The 16,601-nt window shown below is 35.4% G+C and overlaps 1 protein-coding gene across 1 annotated transcript in view; it reads left to right on the forward strand.

The window, feature by feature from the left end:
* The first annotated feature begins 3,862 nt into the window (after nt 1–3,862).
* Nucleotides 3,863–16,601, forward strand: part of prkci (protein kinase C, iota) — a 35,145-nt gene continuing 22,406 nt past the window's right edge. The window contains exons 1-2 of the mRNA XM_007563815.2: nt 3,863–4,370; nt 14,882–15,003. Of these exons, the coding sequence (XP_007563877.1) occupies nt 4,288–4,370; nt 14,882–15,003 (205 nt within the window). The 5' untranslated portion in view covers nt 3,863–4,287. The remainder of the gene's footprint in view (nt 4,371–14,881; nt 15,004–16,601) is intronic.

The raw sequence follows: 16,601 nt of genomic DNA on the forward strand, positions 1-16,601 counted from the left end.
AATCCAAAAAGGTCAGAACGATACCTGCTCATCACATCCACTTTCAGTGTCCCTAAAATTTGTCCAGAACTTAAAAAACTTTTTCTTTTACACAATTTGCAAAAGTCATTTCCCCTCAATGAATTTAAAACTTCTTGACAACTGAAAAATTTTATTTATACTCTTAGTCCCCTTTTAAATTAATTTAAGTCTTAACCTTATGCTCTATTCTTATTTGCATTGTGTGTAAGTGAAATTCATGATGTTTAAATAGTAGTTTTTTATTTTGTATCCTGCACTCTGGAGTGTGTCCTGGACAGGTTTTCCCCTGAAAAGAGATTTTATCTCAAGTTATCTTCCACATTTTTTGCAATACATTGTCAGGAATATATAGTAAGTAGAAATTCTTTTCAAAATATTTTTTCAAGATTTATCACGTTGTGTTCTTATTTACCATCTACAGTCTGTTTGGTAGATTTCCATAGTGTTTAACAATAACTGTAAAAAATCATCAGTTTATATGATGAAAAATAGGAATAAACATGAATAAAAATCCAACCACAAACCGGAGATCAATGCAGACAGAACTGTTTTTACTTTAAACTTTAAACAGTGCCCTCTAGTGGTTAATTACTGAAATACAAGTGACAGATTTGTTTTTAAATAAAGGAGACATTAAAACTGATAAAAATAAGAAAAGATAGTAATTAAAAAAACATTTAAGTCAAAATATAGATGTCACATTAACAATAAAAAAATCAAGAACAAAATTAAAATAATTTAGACTTTTTTTTATTACTGTTGGTAGTAAATATTTTTAGCATTCTTGATTAATTTAAAAAATGAGCTGATGACAAATAAACCACCACAAAAAAATCAGAATAAAATAATTTATAAACTTGCATGACAACTTTTTCTTTGTTTCTAAATGATCCAAATAATCTTTCAGAGAATAGTTTTTGAACAAATTAATAACTAATCACAAAACTGCTTTAATAAAAATAATAAGTCTGAAATTTTTACACAAGACTTGTTTGTCTGAAGACAGAAAGAGAAAGGGTATAAACCCTTAAATAGATATTTTATCAAATAATTCATTTTCTGTTGATATGTAAATAAATAAATGTGATACATGTGAACACATATACTTTGTATTTTTCCACCAAATTGTAAAATATCAAGAGGAAGTTAGCATAAAAGTGGATATACAGCAAATTTAAATGAGCTTTCAAATGTATTAATTAATTAATTAATTAATTCATTCATTCATTCATTCATTCATTCATTCATTCATTCACCAATAACACTGTGACATCAGTCATAATACATTTTGTCTTTATCTTGTAATAATTTTGCTCTCTCTTGCATTTTTTTTTCATTAAAATTAATTTTAAAACACCTTTACTTGCATGAAATAGACTGAAATGTGGCTTGTGTTGCAGCCCCAAAAACGAAATCTCAACACTGTGAGACACTTGAGTGCAGTGAACAATGAACCTGAGTGGAAACAGCAAAAATATTAAACAGAAACCAGAAATGAGGGAGCGGACACTAACTTCATGCAGTCTGACAGCTCTCAGGTGTTTCATTTTTCTGTAAGAAAGAGCAGCAAACAGACAATCTGAGCATATCAAAGACTTTCTGAAGCCTGGATGAAAGTGTGAGTGGAAAACTGTGAGTAGGTGACGTTTTCCACCAACTCTGACGCAGGTCACTGCTTTTAGCAATGCGCCTCTGGTAGGTCATGAGTCAGCTCTCCAAGTCTCTCTTTCTCCAGTTGTGCTTCGAGTCAACAAATCTGAGTGAACTCCAGAACCATCAGCTATACGGCATTCACTAATTAGCCTTGTTCCCCTCACAGAAACAATTCTTTGTTTATACACCTAATGGCAAAAAAATACGCAAAATGCTTGGAAATAAATTCATCTTTTGTAGCTTTGCAATAATCTCACACTGAAAATTTGAGATATTTTTGTTGATCGCAGGGAATACTTTCTCACATTAAGAAATGATTCATCTCTACGAAGTCACTGATCCTAATTATCGCAACCTTTTCTCTTTTGCCAACAGGGAAATTGCATAATCTCTCCCATACGTCCCTTATATTTTTCTTGTTCTTCTGCTCACCGTACAGGTTTTCCATCACATTTACATCTGGGACTCAAGACACTCATGGAAGAAGAGTCATTTTGTAACCATTTTCTGTTTTCACTGGTCTTTTGTTTGTATTCTTATTGTTCTAAAAGACCCAATGATGACCCATTTTCAGGTTTTATGGTAAAAAAAAAAAAAGCTTTAAATGTTTCCTCTAAAATGCCTTGGTATTTAATTATCCATGGTATTTTGTGTCCTAACAAATTCCCTAGAGCCTTTGAAAGAGAAAAACTCCACAGCCTCATAAGTCCTCCACCATACTTAGCTCTATTAGCACATAATAAACATTTGTCTCGAAAATTTGCATATCTAGATAGCCTTGTCAAGAGACAAATAGATGAAGTCTTCCCTCTCTGCGAACTTGGAGTGAAGTCAAGTTTATTAGTATAACACGTTTCAGCAACAAGGCAGTTCAAAGTGCTTTATGTCATAAAAATATAATACATTGACCAATTATGAAACAACCAAAATTACATTTAATCAAAATTATCAAGCATAAACACATCAAATATATTGATCAATAGTTATTAGTCAAAAGCAATTCTAAACAGATGGGTTATTAGACTCAGAGTTTCAGCTGTTCTGCAGTTTTCTGGAAATTTGTTCCAGATTTGTGGTGCATAGAAGCTGATTGCTTCTTCTCTATGGCTGGTTCTGGTTCTTGGGACGCAGAATGGAGCAGGTCCAGAAGACCTGAGTGATCTGGAAGGCTGGTAGAGCGACAACGATTTATTTTAAGTGATTTATAAAGTAACAACTGAGCTACAGGGAGCCAGTGTGTAGAGCTGGGATGATGTTCTCTAAATTCCTGGTTTTAGTGAGCAGCAGCGATCTGGATCAGCTCCAGCTGACTGATTTTTTTTAGGCAGACCTATGAAGACACTATTTATGCTTATTTTCTCTTCAGTCCATGTACATAAAGCGTAAATCTCCTTATAAAATATATTATCTGGGTGGAACCTCTTCATGCAGGATATTCATTAATTTATGGGTTAATTTTCAGTGTGTAATAAACAGGTGGCCCTCCATCAGAACCTGTAGGAAGTTCTGTTTTCTTTAGGGTAATTAATTGTTTTTTTGAGTTTTTCAAAAATATGTTTTACTGGGTCTGGATGTCTGAATTTCATCCTCAACCTCCTCTGCTGCCAATGGTTGTAACTCGTGCGACATTCAAGTGTAGTCTGCAATACTACACTGGGATAGTTGCTCAATTGTACTCTGAAATCTCAGAAAATAACCAAATTCTAAAGTGGTCTTTACCCTGAAAATTGCCACATACTGAAATGATTGTTCGCCATAGTATTCAGCTATTTTCCCACATCTAAGGAAAGGAAAATAATATTGTTTTGTATGTTTATTTGACATTAGAACGTGCATTACATCCATCATTTAAATATTACCTTTAAATGAAATAATAAAAATGTAAATACATTGAAAAATGTAAACAATTTCTAAAACTACCAGTCAAGATCATTTTATTTATTTTATTTTAATGCCCATTTTCACTCTTCCGTCTTTCAATTTAGAAAAGCACCCCAAATCTAGCGAGGTGTTTCTAAAATGAAACTTAAAATAACACACCTCTTTGTTGTTGGTCAATTATGTTATTTCCGTGCCAGAGAACCTGAAAGAGAGACGTCTCTTACAGGTTTCAACTATTTCCGAGCTTTTGTGTGGAACTCGAAGGCAGCACCGTACTGTTGAAAACGGGAGTTGGTACAGTCAGAACGATGCTAAAAGGATAGTAACGTTTTATTTTCGATATATGTTATTCTAATAGGCTGATTTTTAAATGTTATTTACTATTAATCTTTAGATACGTGTAAGTATTTAGATTATGTATTTGTGTCGTGTGCATATGAGTGTTCAAGTTGGTTATTCGCTTCCCTGAACATTCTTCTATTGGTAGAGTCCGTCGCTAGGCCTTTGCGGTAGGGAGTTGTTTGGTGGACCCGCAAGTTTTCCTTTACTTTACAGGTTAATTTTATTTAACCGAGGAACCCCGGAACACTGTTTTCACTATCTTTTGACTCATTTGGGGCCCTTTTTTGTCGGGGGACCCTTGAATCACAGTGTTTCTGGGCGTGGTTTACACCGCTGAAGAGGGAAGGGAGGTATCGGTGAATCTGAATCTGAGTGTCCGCGGCGGAGCTTATGATGCCGACGTTGCGGGACAGCACCATGTCCCACCCCGGAGAGAATTCCCACCAAGTCCGGGTCAAGGCTTACTATAAAGGGTAAGAACTCGACCTGCTATCCACTGTGTATTCGGCCTAATTAAATAAATTAATTACGGAAAGTTTTACACTTGGAAGCTAATCAGTTGGCTAGCATTAGCTGAACGAGCTAACGGCTGGCTAATGTTGGTCCTCTATCAGAGGGTTTCGGTAAACTTTGGGCAGCTGAAACTGTCCAGGCGTCCTGTCAACCCACAGCCAGTCCCTCTGTGGAATGTCAGGAATGTGTCAGCCAGACACTAAATATCCGGGGGCTTTAATCGAGTGGGGAATATATGTGTTTTAACTCAGTTTCAAAGCTTTGAAGCTCGGCTTGCTAACAGTTGCTAACTGAAGTTGGCTGTCTCCAGCTGAGATTGATAAGGATTTGGCTTGTTGGTAAAGCTTTGTACGGTGTTTCCAAGTCGACGTATCATGAAATGTCGATAAGATGTAATAAAAGTTAAGGTTTGTGTAATTTGTAATTAAACAGAGAAGCTTTATTGTGTGTTATTTATTTATAAGTTAGGCCATTATATTCAGCTGGTGTGAAATGTACAGTATTTAAATCTACATGTTGGAGCGATGCTTTCTCTTAATCTATTCTTTTGTTGATTTACTTATATTTTCGTTCCAACAGCTACACTGGTTTCTATGTATAATTTTCACGAAAAAGAAGAATTTAACACAGTTTGTCCTTACATATTTTGGTCCCAGTTAAATTTAGTAAATTTAATCTGGAAAACAAAGGAGATGTAGACGATTTGCCATACAGTGGTAAAAACAAATGCGAATTATTCCACTCTTAGTAAAGCTGTTTTTGGTATGCAAGTAGGCTGCACCATATTATGAAAACAAAATAATATTTATTAATTTTTGCTAAAGCAATATGGCTTGTAGCAAGTTAAAGTAAAAATGTTACTGTCATTCTGATATAGGTTCATATTAAACAAGCCACTAATGATAACTATTAAAACAATATAATTTCCATCTCAAACACAAGGCTGATAGAAAATGTTGTTTACAGTGAAACAGTTTGTAGTTTTTTTTGTTTGTTTTTTTACTCACTTTACTACATCTTTACTTCAGTCTTTTATATTGCTTTAAACAACAAATGCCATCAAATATATTAATGCATGCTGCTGAAATTATTAACTCCAGGTGCTTCTTTGCAATGTGCATATAAATATAATGATAAATGTACAATATATGCGTACTGTTTAGAAATCCTGCTCATTTTTAGGCAAGCCGAACCCAAACATCACCTGAATATTTTGCAGTAGGAGGAATGAAGAAAAAATATATTCTAGGTATGTTTTCATTAAGTTATAGAAATGAACTGAGAGGAGCCAGTTCAGCATGATTACCATTCAACGTGATTGGAGCACAAATGGCAGCTGCAAAGTTGCTGATTGTTTCATAATTGAGTAATTTAATGAAAGCAAACAAATTAATGTTTTTACAGCTCAGAAGTGACATCGCCTACATATTTTTGTCTCATTTGAAGTGCTCAACAATAGCTTTACAAATGGCAGTGAAATAATTATTGTATTTTTAGGTGACATTTTTGATCACAGTGTTATTTCTTAAATACTCTCTCCCAGCTGACTCTGTGAAATCTTGAAAAACATGTCTTACGGGTCAGCTGGACCTTTTGTGTTCGACACGCCTAAAGAACGCCGTAATGTGTGGTGATCATTGGGAGGAATCTTAACTATTTATGACCTCCTTCTTCAGGAATCTCAGCAATGTTCCCAGCGACGAACATAGCTGCGAGCCTCGTAAATGTCTGTGCGTCTTTCTTTTTGGATGCATTAACGGAGAAGTATATAAAGATGTAGGCAGATGTTCAGATCGCGTTCTGCATGAGCGTACAGGTGAGGTGCCAAACCAGTCTGTCCCAAACTTTTGATGATAGTATCACCTCAGTAAACGACAGGTTTTCCATGGATTACCAGCTTGACAAAAATTTAAGAAACGAGATTAAAATAGGATGTTCCCTATTTTTATATTTATTCAATCTTTATTTTAGTCAGAAGTTGATGATCTCAACATTTCTACTTTGAAAAATTAACCAAAATGCCCCTACAAATTAGATTTTGTACCCAAATGATTTCAGTTGTTTTCACCAACCTGAAGGTATTCTGAAACAAAACAATCGCAGCTTATGTTTTATTTAAATGTGTCACACTGCTTTTTTTCTTTTTATAATAATCTCTTTTACATAAAACCAAAGCTTAATGGTAAAATGTTCATGAATAAAATTGTGATGTATAAACGAGGCCTGTGTTGGTTTGACAATTTCCAGTTCATAATTTAAAGCATGAATATATAACATTATCCATTTTATTAAAAGAATGAATCCAACAATTATTTGTAGTACTGCCAAAATAACATAATATATTGGTTGTTACATATGTGCATTATTATTACAATTATGGCTTTGATTTTACAGTACATAAATTTGACGTCATCTAGCCATTGGTAAGACTTTGTAATTATTAACAGGAGGAGTTTGAGGCTCATAATGGTGGCTGACGCTAGTTTAGAGTCAAGATCTTGAGTGTTTTTTTTTACCCTGAAAATGTTTCCAGACACCCAAATTTATCTACATTTTTACAAGCACAAGAAAAACTTTTGTAGTCTTGTGTTAGTCGGCTGACCGGCAGTGCACAGCAACATGTAGGGGAGGGGCGGCGTTTCAGTGCTCAGCCGAAAACTCTCATCAGCCCTGCATTTTCTAATGTTTTTCATGAAAAAAAAGTTAAGACTATTGGTGATTTTGAAACTGAAATTCTTTGTTTTTGTACTGGTACCATATTTTCTCCTGGTACAAATGGAGAAAATACGTGTGTTCTTTCTTTTTAAATCTTCTATAAGTTTTTGGTAGAATCTCAGTTTTTCTCAGCAGAAACATGTAGATGGAAGGTGCAGACTAAAAACAGTTAATTTTACAAAAATTATCTGTTATTTTAGGTACATCCAAGGTATAAAGTGACTTATCTTAATTTAAATATCCCTCACTCCAAATATGACATGCATCTTAAGATATTCAGGAAGTCCTGTTAACGTAACGCTGACCATTTTTAGAAATAAATATTCTAATATTGTTTTGTTTATAATTGTGACCTTTAATGTGGATAAAAAATGTCCTAGGAGAAGAAGAATAAAGCGACGTTGAATAACATCGCTTATTTAGCTCAGACAAAGCCTAAAGTTAGAAAACATCTAATGTGAGGAATGAGCAGTGCAATAAAAGAACCATTTCAGAGATCGTAAATACCATTCCCCCAGGCGTCTTAAAATGGGGAGCATGCCAGAAGACTTTTCTGTCCCGTTTTAAATCTGTCAGAAACTTGTAGTTTTATTTCACTGATGTTGTTAAAGGAAACAATCAGTGGCTTTAAGCTTGAAATGAACCTATTCTTGTGTTTTGAAGACTGTGCAGTAATATCCTCTTATGTAAATGTATAGGTCAGCCCCAAGTTATTCATACTCCTTGCAGATTTAGGTTTAAATATTTATTTTAACCTTACCAAAGTGTTTTTTTCCTTACTGAAAGTAGCATTAACATTTTGGAGTGGCCCAGCCTGAGACGTAAACTGAATCTACGATAACACATTTAGATGGATGATAAATTGTCACAGAAGTTATTGCGATAACTGATAATATTGTTGTTTTGAGTCATGGTAATGGCAAAAGAATGCAAGAACATATTCTCAAAAATCAATAAACCTTAAATTATAATGAACATTAAACGTTGGAGTTTAAATATCCAAGATAAATAAACAAAACAACAAAATTGTCTTTAATAAAACACAAGGGTTAGTTGAAATTAAAACACCAGAACGAAGATTTTATCATCCAGTTTTTGGTAGAAAGATAGGAAAAGAGAAAAATGACAAATCATGCTAATATAAATTATTGAGCTTGTTTTAATTTGTCATACGATTAATTGATTTATTGATTATTGTAACAGGCCTATCTAATGAAGAATCTCTGGAGGAAGCTGGAGATTAGGGTCATTGTTAGGAGGCCTTCCAAGACAAATAATCAAAAATACCAGTAAAAACCTGCAAAAAGTGGCAATTATAAAACAGGTTTATGTTCTGTAACACTGATAAATGTCTTTGGTTATTGAGGAAGGTACAAATAATTTTTTAATGGATATTTTTTATTATTTTGAGGTCAGGAATGAGCCAGAGGATGGCTGTGTCTCAGGGTGTGAATAATATTTCTGTGTGTTTTTTTTTCTCTGAGACTGCCAGTTTGTGCCAGCTTGTGCAGGTTGGTGTCTGGTTGTCGTTGTCTCCATCCGTCACTGACTCATCTTCTTTTTGCTCTCATAATGCTAACTGTTGTTTTTTAGTTAGTTTTTCTCCACATATTATCCAAAGATTCATAAAGGGATAACAATATGATGAGACAAAACTGAACAAAACATTTTTTATTTTGGTTTTTTTTTTCACTTTCTTGCTGTGTAAGCAGGTAAAAACGGCAGTCTTTCAGTACGTCTAAATAGAAATTATTTTTCTTGCAGAATAGACAAATAACGCTCCAGTTTTAACCTGGAAAAAAAAAATCTTTATGCAGAAGTTTAAGCTGTGATTAGACGGCTTAAAAAAATACCATATAATCTGTTATGCTTTTGCAGACACACAGCTGCCTTACAATAAATTTTCTGTGCATTGGAAACTAATAAGAGTTCATTATATCCTGCTTAACAGAATTAAATGTTTGGAGAAGTGATCGCTTGCAGTGTGCGCAGTGGGTGCAGGATTTTAAAATCCATTTCAGGCCCTTTGTGCAGCTGGAGGCAGCAGTATGCACTTGGCGTCGGCGCTTTGCAGAACATTATTGTTTATTGTTATTTGTGTATTTATTGCTGCTGGCTTGGATAGGCCTTTTAGAAGCCCCAGTGGCTCAAAGATAATACCCATTTCTTGGAGAAACACTTTAGGTAATGCCTGTAGTTAATACCCCATGTCAGGCATGGAGTCCAATTAACACCTGTTTCACCAGTCGGTTTATTACGAGGCTGCGCTTTCGCACTAATTGAAAAGTTCTTCACCCAGAACTCTTTTAGAAGAACGAGATAATTTATGTTTTAAAACAATTGACTCTTAGCACAAAGCGCACGCGTCATTTTGTTACTTTCAAATCAAGTCCCTTCATGCATCAGCTCAACTTTAAAATTCCTCAGTGAAGCAATGCTGCTTGCCAAGGTACAGAGATTACACCAGCCTGATGGAGCAACTCAATTATTTTCCTGCTATTGGAGAAGTTTTTTCTTTTTGTTAAAGACTCCTGTTTGCATTAGTGCTTGAAGGCACTGCTTTGTTTAAATTAAAAGGTATTCCTAGTCTGTTTCCTTCTGAAAACCCCCTCAAGCGTCACGCCATCCATTGGCCAATAACGCAGCTTGTTTTCAGTAGAGCTCCATCGCTGCATGTCGGATTGTTCTGCATTCTTGGACCTTGTTTGGAGCTTGTCTAGGCCTGTCACGATGATAAATTTTACCTGAGGTTTTTGTGACAAACAATAACATTGTCGTTTTGAGACCATTTTCAAGTAACATAGTGGCAGTAATAGCATAACAAATCAAGAACACATCCTCAAAGATTAAATTCTAATGAACATTTAACACTATAACCAAAAGACTTTTTAAACATCCAAAATAAAAATAAACCAAAACAACAAACTAATTGAGTTAAGAAGTGTGTATAAACAAAATTGTCCTTGAATAACGGCTAGTTGAGACCAATAGATCAGAATGAAGACTTTTGTCATTGACTTTTTGGTAGAAAGAGAGAGACGAAAGAAAAACGATAAATCATGCAAATGGAATTTGAGTTTGAGTTTGTTTTAATTTATCATGCAATTTATTATTAATTGCAACAGGCCCACTTGTGTCGGCCAATTTTGTCCTGTTGTTTTAAAGTTGGAATGAGATGAAAACGCTTTTATTGATGATTGTCTCGGTTCCTCTCACTAGGGCAGCAACTAATGATTATTTCAGGTATATTATTTTGTACAGTCTTGGTTTAATTACTGCTCTGAATATGTTTTTTATTTCAGCAAATGACCTTTTCTGAGTCTGCATACTCCAGTTAATGATTAATTGATTACTAAATTAGTTGACTAGTTTTTCAATAATTGATTCATCACAATTAATCCAGTTAATCGTTTCAGCCCTATCACTCACTCTAAATGGACTGAACAAGCTTTGTAACATTTGAACAGAAGTCCCTCACTTTTGCTTTTGTTCTTTCCCTTGCTTGTTAATATAGTTGTTTTGTATTTAAAAGCAGAAGAACACTGCACTATAATAAGTTCAGATTAGTCACGAATTGTCAGTCGTGACTGAGTAAATGGTGTTTTGAACATGTGTGCGTTTTTCTCAGGAGCGACCTTGTCCACATGACTGACTGGATTGTTTCTGGCTGCTGCTGTTCTCCAGATTTTGTCCACTTGTTTAACACTGTAGGTGACCCCTGTTGCCTAGAGACCACAGCATCCAGCGGTCCAGATTAGCACAGTTTAGTATTATTATGAGGAACAGGATTTCTGAAGCCTATTGTGTAAACTTCTGTCTACTCTGTGTATGATTTTCATGAATCACGTATAGTAGTTACTTTCTCTGCGTTGCAGTATTGGCAGAGAGATAGAAAGTCACCCTGATCTCTCTTTAGGTCATGACAACAATCATGATGTTCAGATTATTCCCCTTTCCTCCTTCCCTCTGTAAATTAACGGCACAGTTGGATGTTGCCGAGTGGAGAGATGTCTCGTCTACTTGCAATGCTGTTGCTTCTTAGTCATCAACAATTAAAAGATCCCATTTGTTCAACACACATCTCTGCTTGTGCAGGGTTTCCCTCAGAAAGTGTGCTCCGTCTGGTGGTAGGGCATTATGAAGCAGTCATCCAGTGGTCCACTGTGTTTTTCAGTTTAAAAATGTTTAAAGTTGGCAGGAAGTTTGAAAGTTTTATCAGGTATTTACGTTTTACTGCTGTTCATAGTACCTAAACACCAACTTTAAAGTCTTTGAAAAGGCAATCAACAACAAAAAAGTACAATTAAAATAAATATAAAATTTTTGCATCGCTATAGCAACCAATGGCTGGACTGTAGGTTGAGCTACGTCACAATCACAGTGTACATTATGAGCTAAGCTCTGTCCTAATGTCTGAAGACGTCAATTTGTTGAGTTTGTGACCAAATCAATAGAAATATAGAATTTTTGTTTATTAAAATCTGTTTGTGTCTCATCTTGTGAGTTTTTGTTATTGTTTCACCCCTCGTTCTCACATTTGTCTTGGTGATGCGACATTTCCTCTTTAAACTACATTTTTCATTCCACACTATTGTTTATTTTAAAGCATTTGTGTGAGGAATGATGGCAAAAGCTTCCTGCTCCCTTTTGGGGATGCTATGTTGGCATTACTCTTTTTGTCATTGTTAAGCTGTTTTGATTGTTTTATGTTGATTTATTTATTAATTTCATTATTTATGTCCGATTCTCTTTTTCTCATGTCAGAAATAATTAAAAATGTAGAAAATCCAAAGCATTTCTTCTGCCTACATTCCCCAGAATGCTCTGTGGTATTGGATTGGATTTTTTTCTATGTATTGAATATTCTATCAGATGTATTATCTATTGATATTGATCATATGTCTATTATCATATATATTGTTTATTGATTTATTGATCAGCACTATTCTAGCATCTCTTCTTTGGATGATGGACTAAGATGGTGCGTTGCACAGGAAATCTTAAATTTAGCTTTAAAACCAATTTAATGCTTCTTGATGTTGGGTTAGTGGAGCACTAATGAAATATGTTTAAGCAATTTGGGTTTTCTAAAAACCTGCTTTTCTTAGAACAGCTTTTTACAACCTGTCAAACTAGTGTTGAGGAAAAAAAGAAGCTGCTTGGTGTTCCAGTTTCCTGCAGGAGATGTGACCCTTATCAGAGTTTGAGGAAGTCGTTAGAAGGAGCTAAAATGCAACTCTGCAGTGAAGACTTGGGTCCAGTTACACTGGACGCAGAGGAGGCTTTATTAAGATCATCTGCACTCTCTGTGTTTGAACCATTCTCTGTGATTATGGTGTGCTTTCTGCCATCTGACGTCTTCAAAGCTGCAGGATAAAATAAAGAGCTTCGGGGCCTGGAGGTGAGATCAGACTGGCGGTGTGTAGTTGCCAGTCTTCCTCCGCCTCCCTTCCAGGCAGTGATTAACACCATCAGGAAAGAGGAAGCGGGTGAGAAAGTAGAGGGAGGGCGAGGCGAGCATTAGGCCGACTCTTAACGTCAGCGTGTTATTGCTCAGAGTGCTTTATTTGCTCTACGTGCGTGATTTCCAGCCAGCCAGCCAGTTTTAATATCTGCTGTGTGGAAGATGCATTACCAAGACAAGCTACTTCACACGCTCGCCATTTATGTGAAATTGGATTATAAGCAAATAAATCACTACCTGTTGTATATTTATGTGCTGGCATGGATTTACCATTTACTGACCTTCCATACTCTGTGCTCACACTGGACTCTACATGTCCTTGACAAATTGTTTGGATTTTACCGTCCTGCTCTAAAGCTCTCAAGATGATGAAAAGCCCTTGTCAGTCTTGATGATGGCAGTAAAGATCTTCCTCCTGGTGGTCATTCCACAAAAGCCAAGACAGATTTCACACAATATCCCCTTTTTATTCCCATCTGTTTGCTGATTTTACTCATTTTAATCTCTGTCCTGATGGCCGTCCCGCGCTCGGCTGCTTGAATTTAACGCCGTTGCCTGCAGACGTGTAAAAAGCTTGTACGTACCACCCCCATCCGTTGTAAACTGTGGGAACCCACAGTGCTGTGGTCAGATAACATCAATACTCTTGCTGTCATAAAAAAGTGAGAAATGATTTCTTACTCAGTTTGATGCGTTTCTGTCATTTTTAACCCCTATTCCGTGTATTTGATCTACACCTCATAGTTTTAGTTAAATACTTTTTTGTGATAATTTCCCATCAGAAGAACCTTAAATTTAAAACAGGATGTTGCCACCAAATTTTACAGGATGAGGTGGAGAGTTAGTTACTGAACCAAAGCTCCTTTAGATCTAGAAAAATATCCAATCTGAAGTATTTTTCTGATCCGGATAACTATGGAAAGGGATAATAGATTATAGAAAATCTTTGTATTTCCAGACTTGCGTCCATTAAGACCATAAATTAAAAATTAAATCAACTGGTTTCGTATGTATAAATGTGTTGCTTCCACTCATTCTTGAGTTTCTGTGTCCCTTGATCTTGTTTTGCTGATATTTCTTGAACTTTCGTCATTCTGTGCGAATGAATAAATTTGCAGTTGTAACAAACTCAAAGTCTGAGACTTGCAGCCAAGTGTTGTATTTTGTGAGTGCATGTGGCTCAGATGAATGGAGTGTTTTATTTTTTTCAGTGTCAGTGTGTGTTGCTGACGACAAATTAAAAAAATAATTGCCTAGCTATAAAATGAAAAGGCCTTTGATTGTTTGGGTTTACCCAGAGAAGTTATTTGGTTTTGATCATTTCATCCTAACTGTTGGCAGCGTTTTAATTGTTCTGACATTTTAAACCAGATAGGCTGTCCATAAATGATTAACAAGGAAAGAAAGACAGGATAATAAATAGCTATTGAATGGATTAAACCTCAAGTTTTCTCAATTGATTTAATATTCTTCATACTACAGAAACTCTTCCACTTAAGTTTTTATTGGCATATTGCTCTATTACAGTTTTAAAATATATAATTATAATGAAATTAGGCATTTAAATAGACCATCTAAAATTATGGTCCAGAGTCCACTAAAAAGTTTATTTGTGCAGAGCTGAAAAGGCGTAATTATGCTCCACTAATCTGGAACAAACTTCCACAAAACTACAAATCAGCCGAAACACTGAGTTCCTTTAAATCAAGGCTAAAAAGGCAGCATCTGTTCAGAGCTGCCTTCATCAATAATAAATTGAACATTGATAAATATTTGATGTATGTTATTTGGGCAATGGTTTTGCTGATGGCATTTGACAAAATGTAATGTTTATTGGTTGTTTCATAATTGTTTAATGTATTGTTTTTATGGCATAAAGCACTTTGAACTTGTTGCTGGAATGTGCTTTAAAAATAAACTAGACTTGACTTAAGCTAAGTAAATGGCATAGAAGCCAAACTCTGACACCAGTTCTGTTGGGAGGAATGGGCCAAAATTCAAGCAAACTAATGTGAAGGTGTGGAAGATACTGAAAGTATTAAGGAAGTGTTTTGTAAACTTGGTTTTGAAGACAGTAAAAGAAAAAACTCTTAAAATTACTTGAGTTTTACTCCCTTAAAGAATTAAATGTGTCACTGTAATGATTTAATTTGAAAATGTGCTGCAACACTGATCCGTTTTTCTTCTTCTCAATGCCAGCATTTGTGAGATTTATGCCCAAGCTGATGGCATATGTTTTGTATTGCCATAGCTCCTTAAACGTTTTCCTCTTTCTGTTTTTTCCCCCTGCAGGGACATCATGATCACACATTTTGAACCGTCCATCTCTTATGAAGGCCTTTCTGGTGAGGTGAGAGACATGTGCTCAATGGACAATGACCAGCAGTTCACCATGAAGTGGATCGATGAGGAAGGTGCGTTTGTTTATCTCTGCATTGTCAGCGTTTCTCTCTCTCACTCTCTTTTTTTTTTTTAACAAAAACAACAGTGAGATTGGGAGCAATAGAAGTTCCTGCTGCTGTTTATCTGAAATGAAAAAAGTGCAGATGTTTTTAAAAGCCGATGTTTACGGAGTTAGTGGGTAAATTTGCCTACCGCAGGTGGTGTCAAACCTTCCTATGAAAACAAGTTTACATAAAGACACACACATCCTTGTTGTCGTTCTCCTCTGAGCTCAGAGGTGTGCAGCTCTTGTATTCAGTCCTGTTAGTCAGGCAGCAGTAATGGTGTCGCAGGAAAGATTGAGCCATCAGATCGTTGAGCCCAGGAGGAGGTCAGCTTGCCAAAACTCATTAGACTCAGACTAACTCCCACTTGTAGCCTCCCACATATAATCAGCGGAGTCATTATGTGTGGGTAATAAACAACGCTTGGTGGTCCTTCCTAAGTAAACAGTGGAGAGGAGGCTGTCTTTCCTACTGCCTAATTAATAAAAAACAGTTTCATGCAGCTGTGCATGTGAGGTTTCACCACTGTCATGATCAGGTGTTTCTAAAATTATTAATTTAAACAAAGAACACGACGAAAAACGGTCAAATAGTACTAAATTAGAATATCAGCAATTCAATGAAAAAAATGTTATAGCTCAATGGCAAGCAATACATTATAGGTAATGGAGAATAATATTGTGTACTAATATGTTCATATACTACAGAGAATGGCCTCTATCATTCCTCCTGTCCTACTAAGATGCTTTTTTTTTTCTTTTCTCTTGTTCACAAGTGGATTAGTAAATAAATTTAACCATTGCAGACCTTGTCCTGAATACACATTTTGAGTCTCTTCTAAACTCTTTAGTTTGCTTTGCTTAAAATTATTTCAGTGACAGTGAGCCATTTTCCCACCACAGCTTTTCCTTCCACTCAACTTTCTGCTAAGAACCATTAAAGCTTAGAACCATTAAACAGCCACCTTTTTTTTTTTAACCCCACAAATCTTTCGTCTGATCTTTATCACACTGTGTAATCAATCTCTGTACTAGACAGGTTTATCTTATTGAATCAAAAACTAAAATAACCTTTACATTTTATGTAATCTATGGCTTTAGTTTTGTAATTCATGAAAGCAAAAAAAAAAAAAAAAAAAAAAAACCACATTTTTTTTCTAAATTGAAATTGGAAATTCCAAAAACAGCTGAGTTTCTTTCTTAGTTGTCTGTCCTACACAGAATCACAGATTACTGACATCTGACATAAACTTGGCGGCGTTGGATGCTACCATGTACTTTCTCTTTCGCGTCACTTTAATTATTTTAACCACAGGTGCTTTGCTGGGGAAAATATGCAGTTTTAAAACAACAAACTAGGTCATCTATGTTTCCATACACACATAAGACTCTTAAGTACTTCTGCTTGATAGCGGAAAAAATATTTAAATGTAGTGATAATAAAACAAATGGATGATAGCGTTGTCACTTAATTGTTCATTCTGGTAAATAACTAACAGCTACTGGATAGTAAAATAAAAATAAACCAGCTGCTTGTTGGAAGTTGGTCAATTATTAACATACAGA

This window comes from Poecilia formosa, unplaced genomic scaffold, assembly GCF_000485575.1.
Source record: "Poecilia formosa unplaced genomic scaffold, Poecilia_formosa-5.1.2 Scaffold151, whole genome shotgun sequence".
In the NCBI taxonomy this organism is placed as follows: Eukaryota; Metazoa; Chordata; class Actinopteri; order Cyprinodontiformes; family Poeciliidae; genus Poecilia; species Poecilia formosa.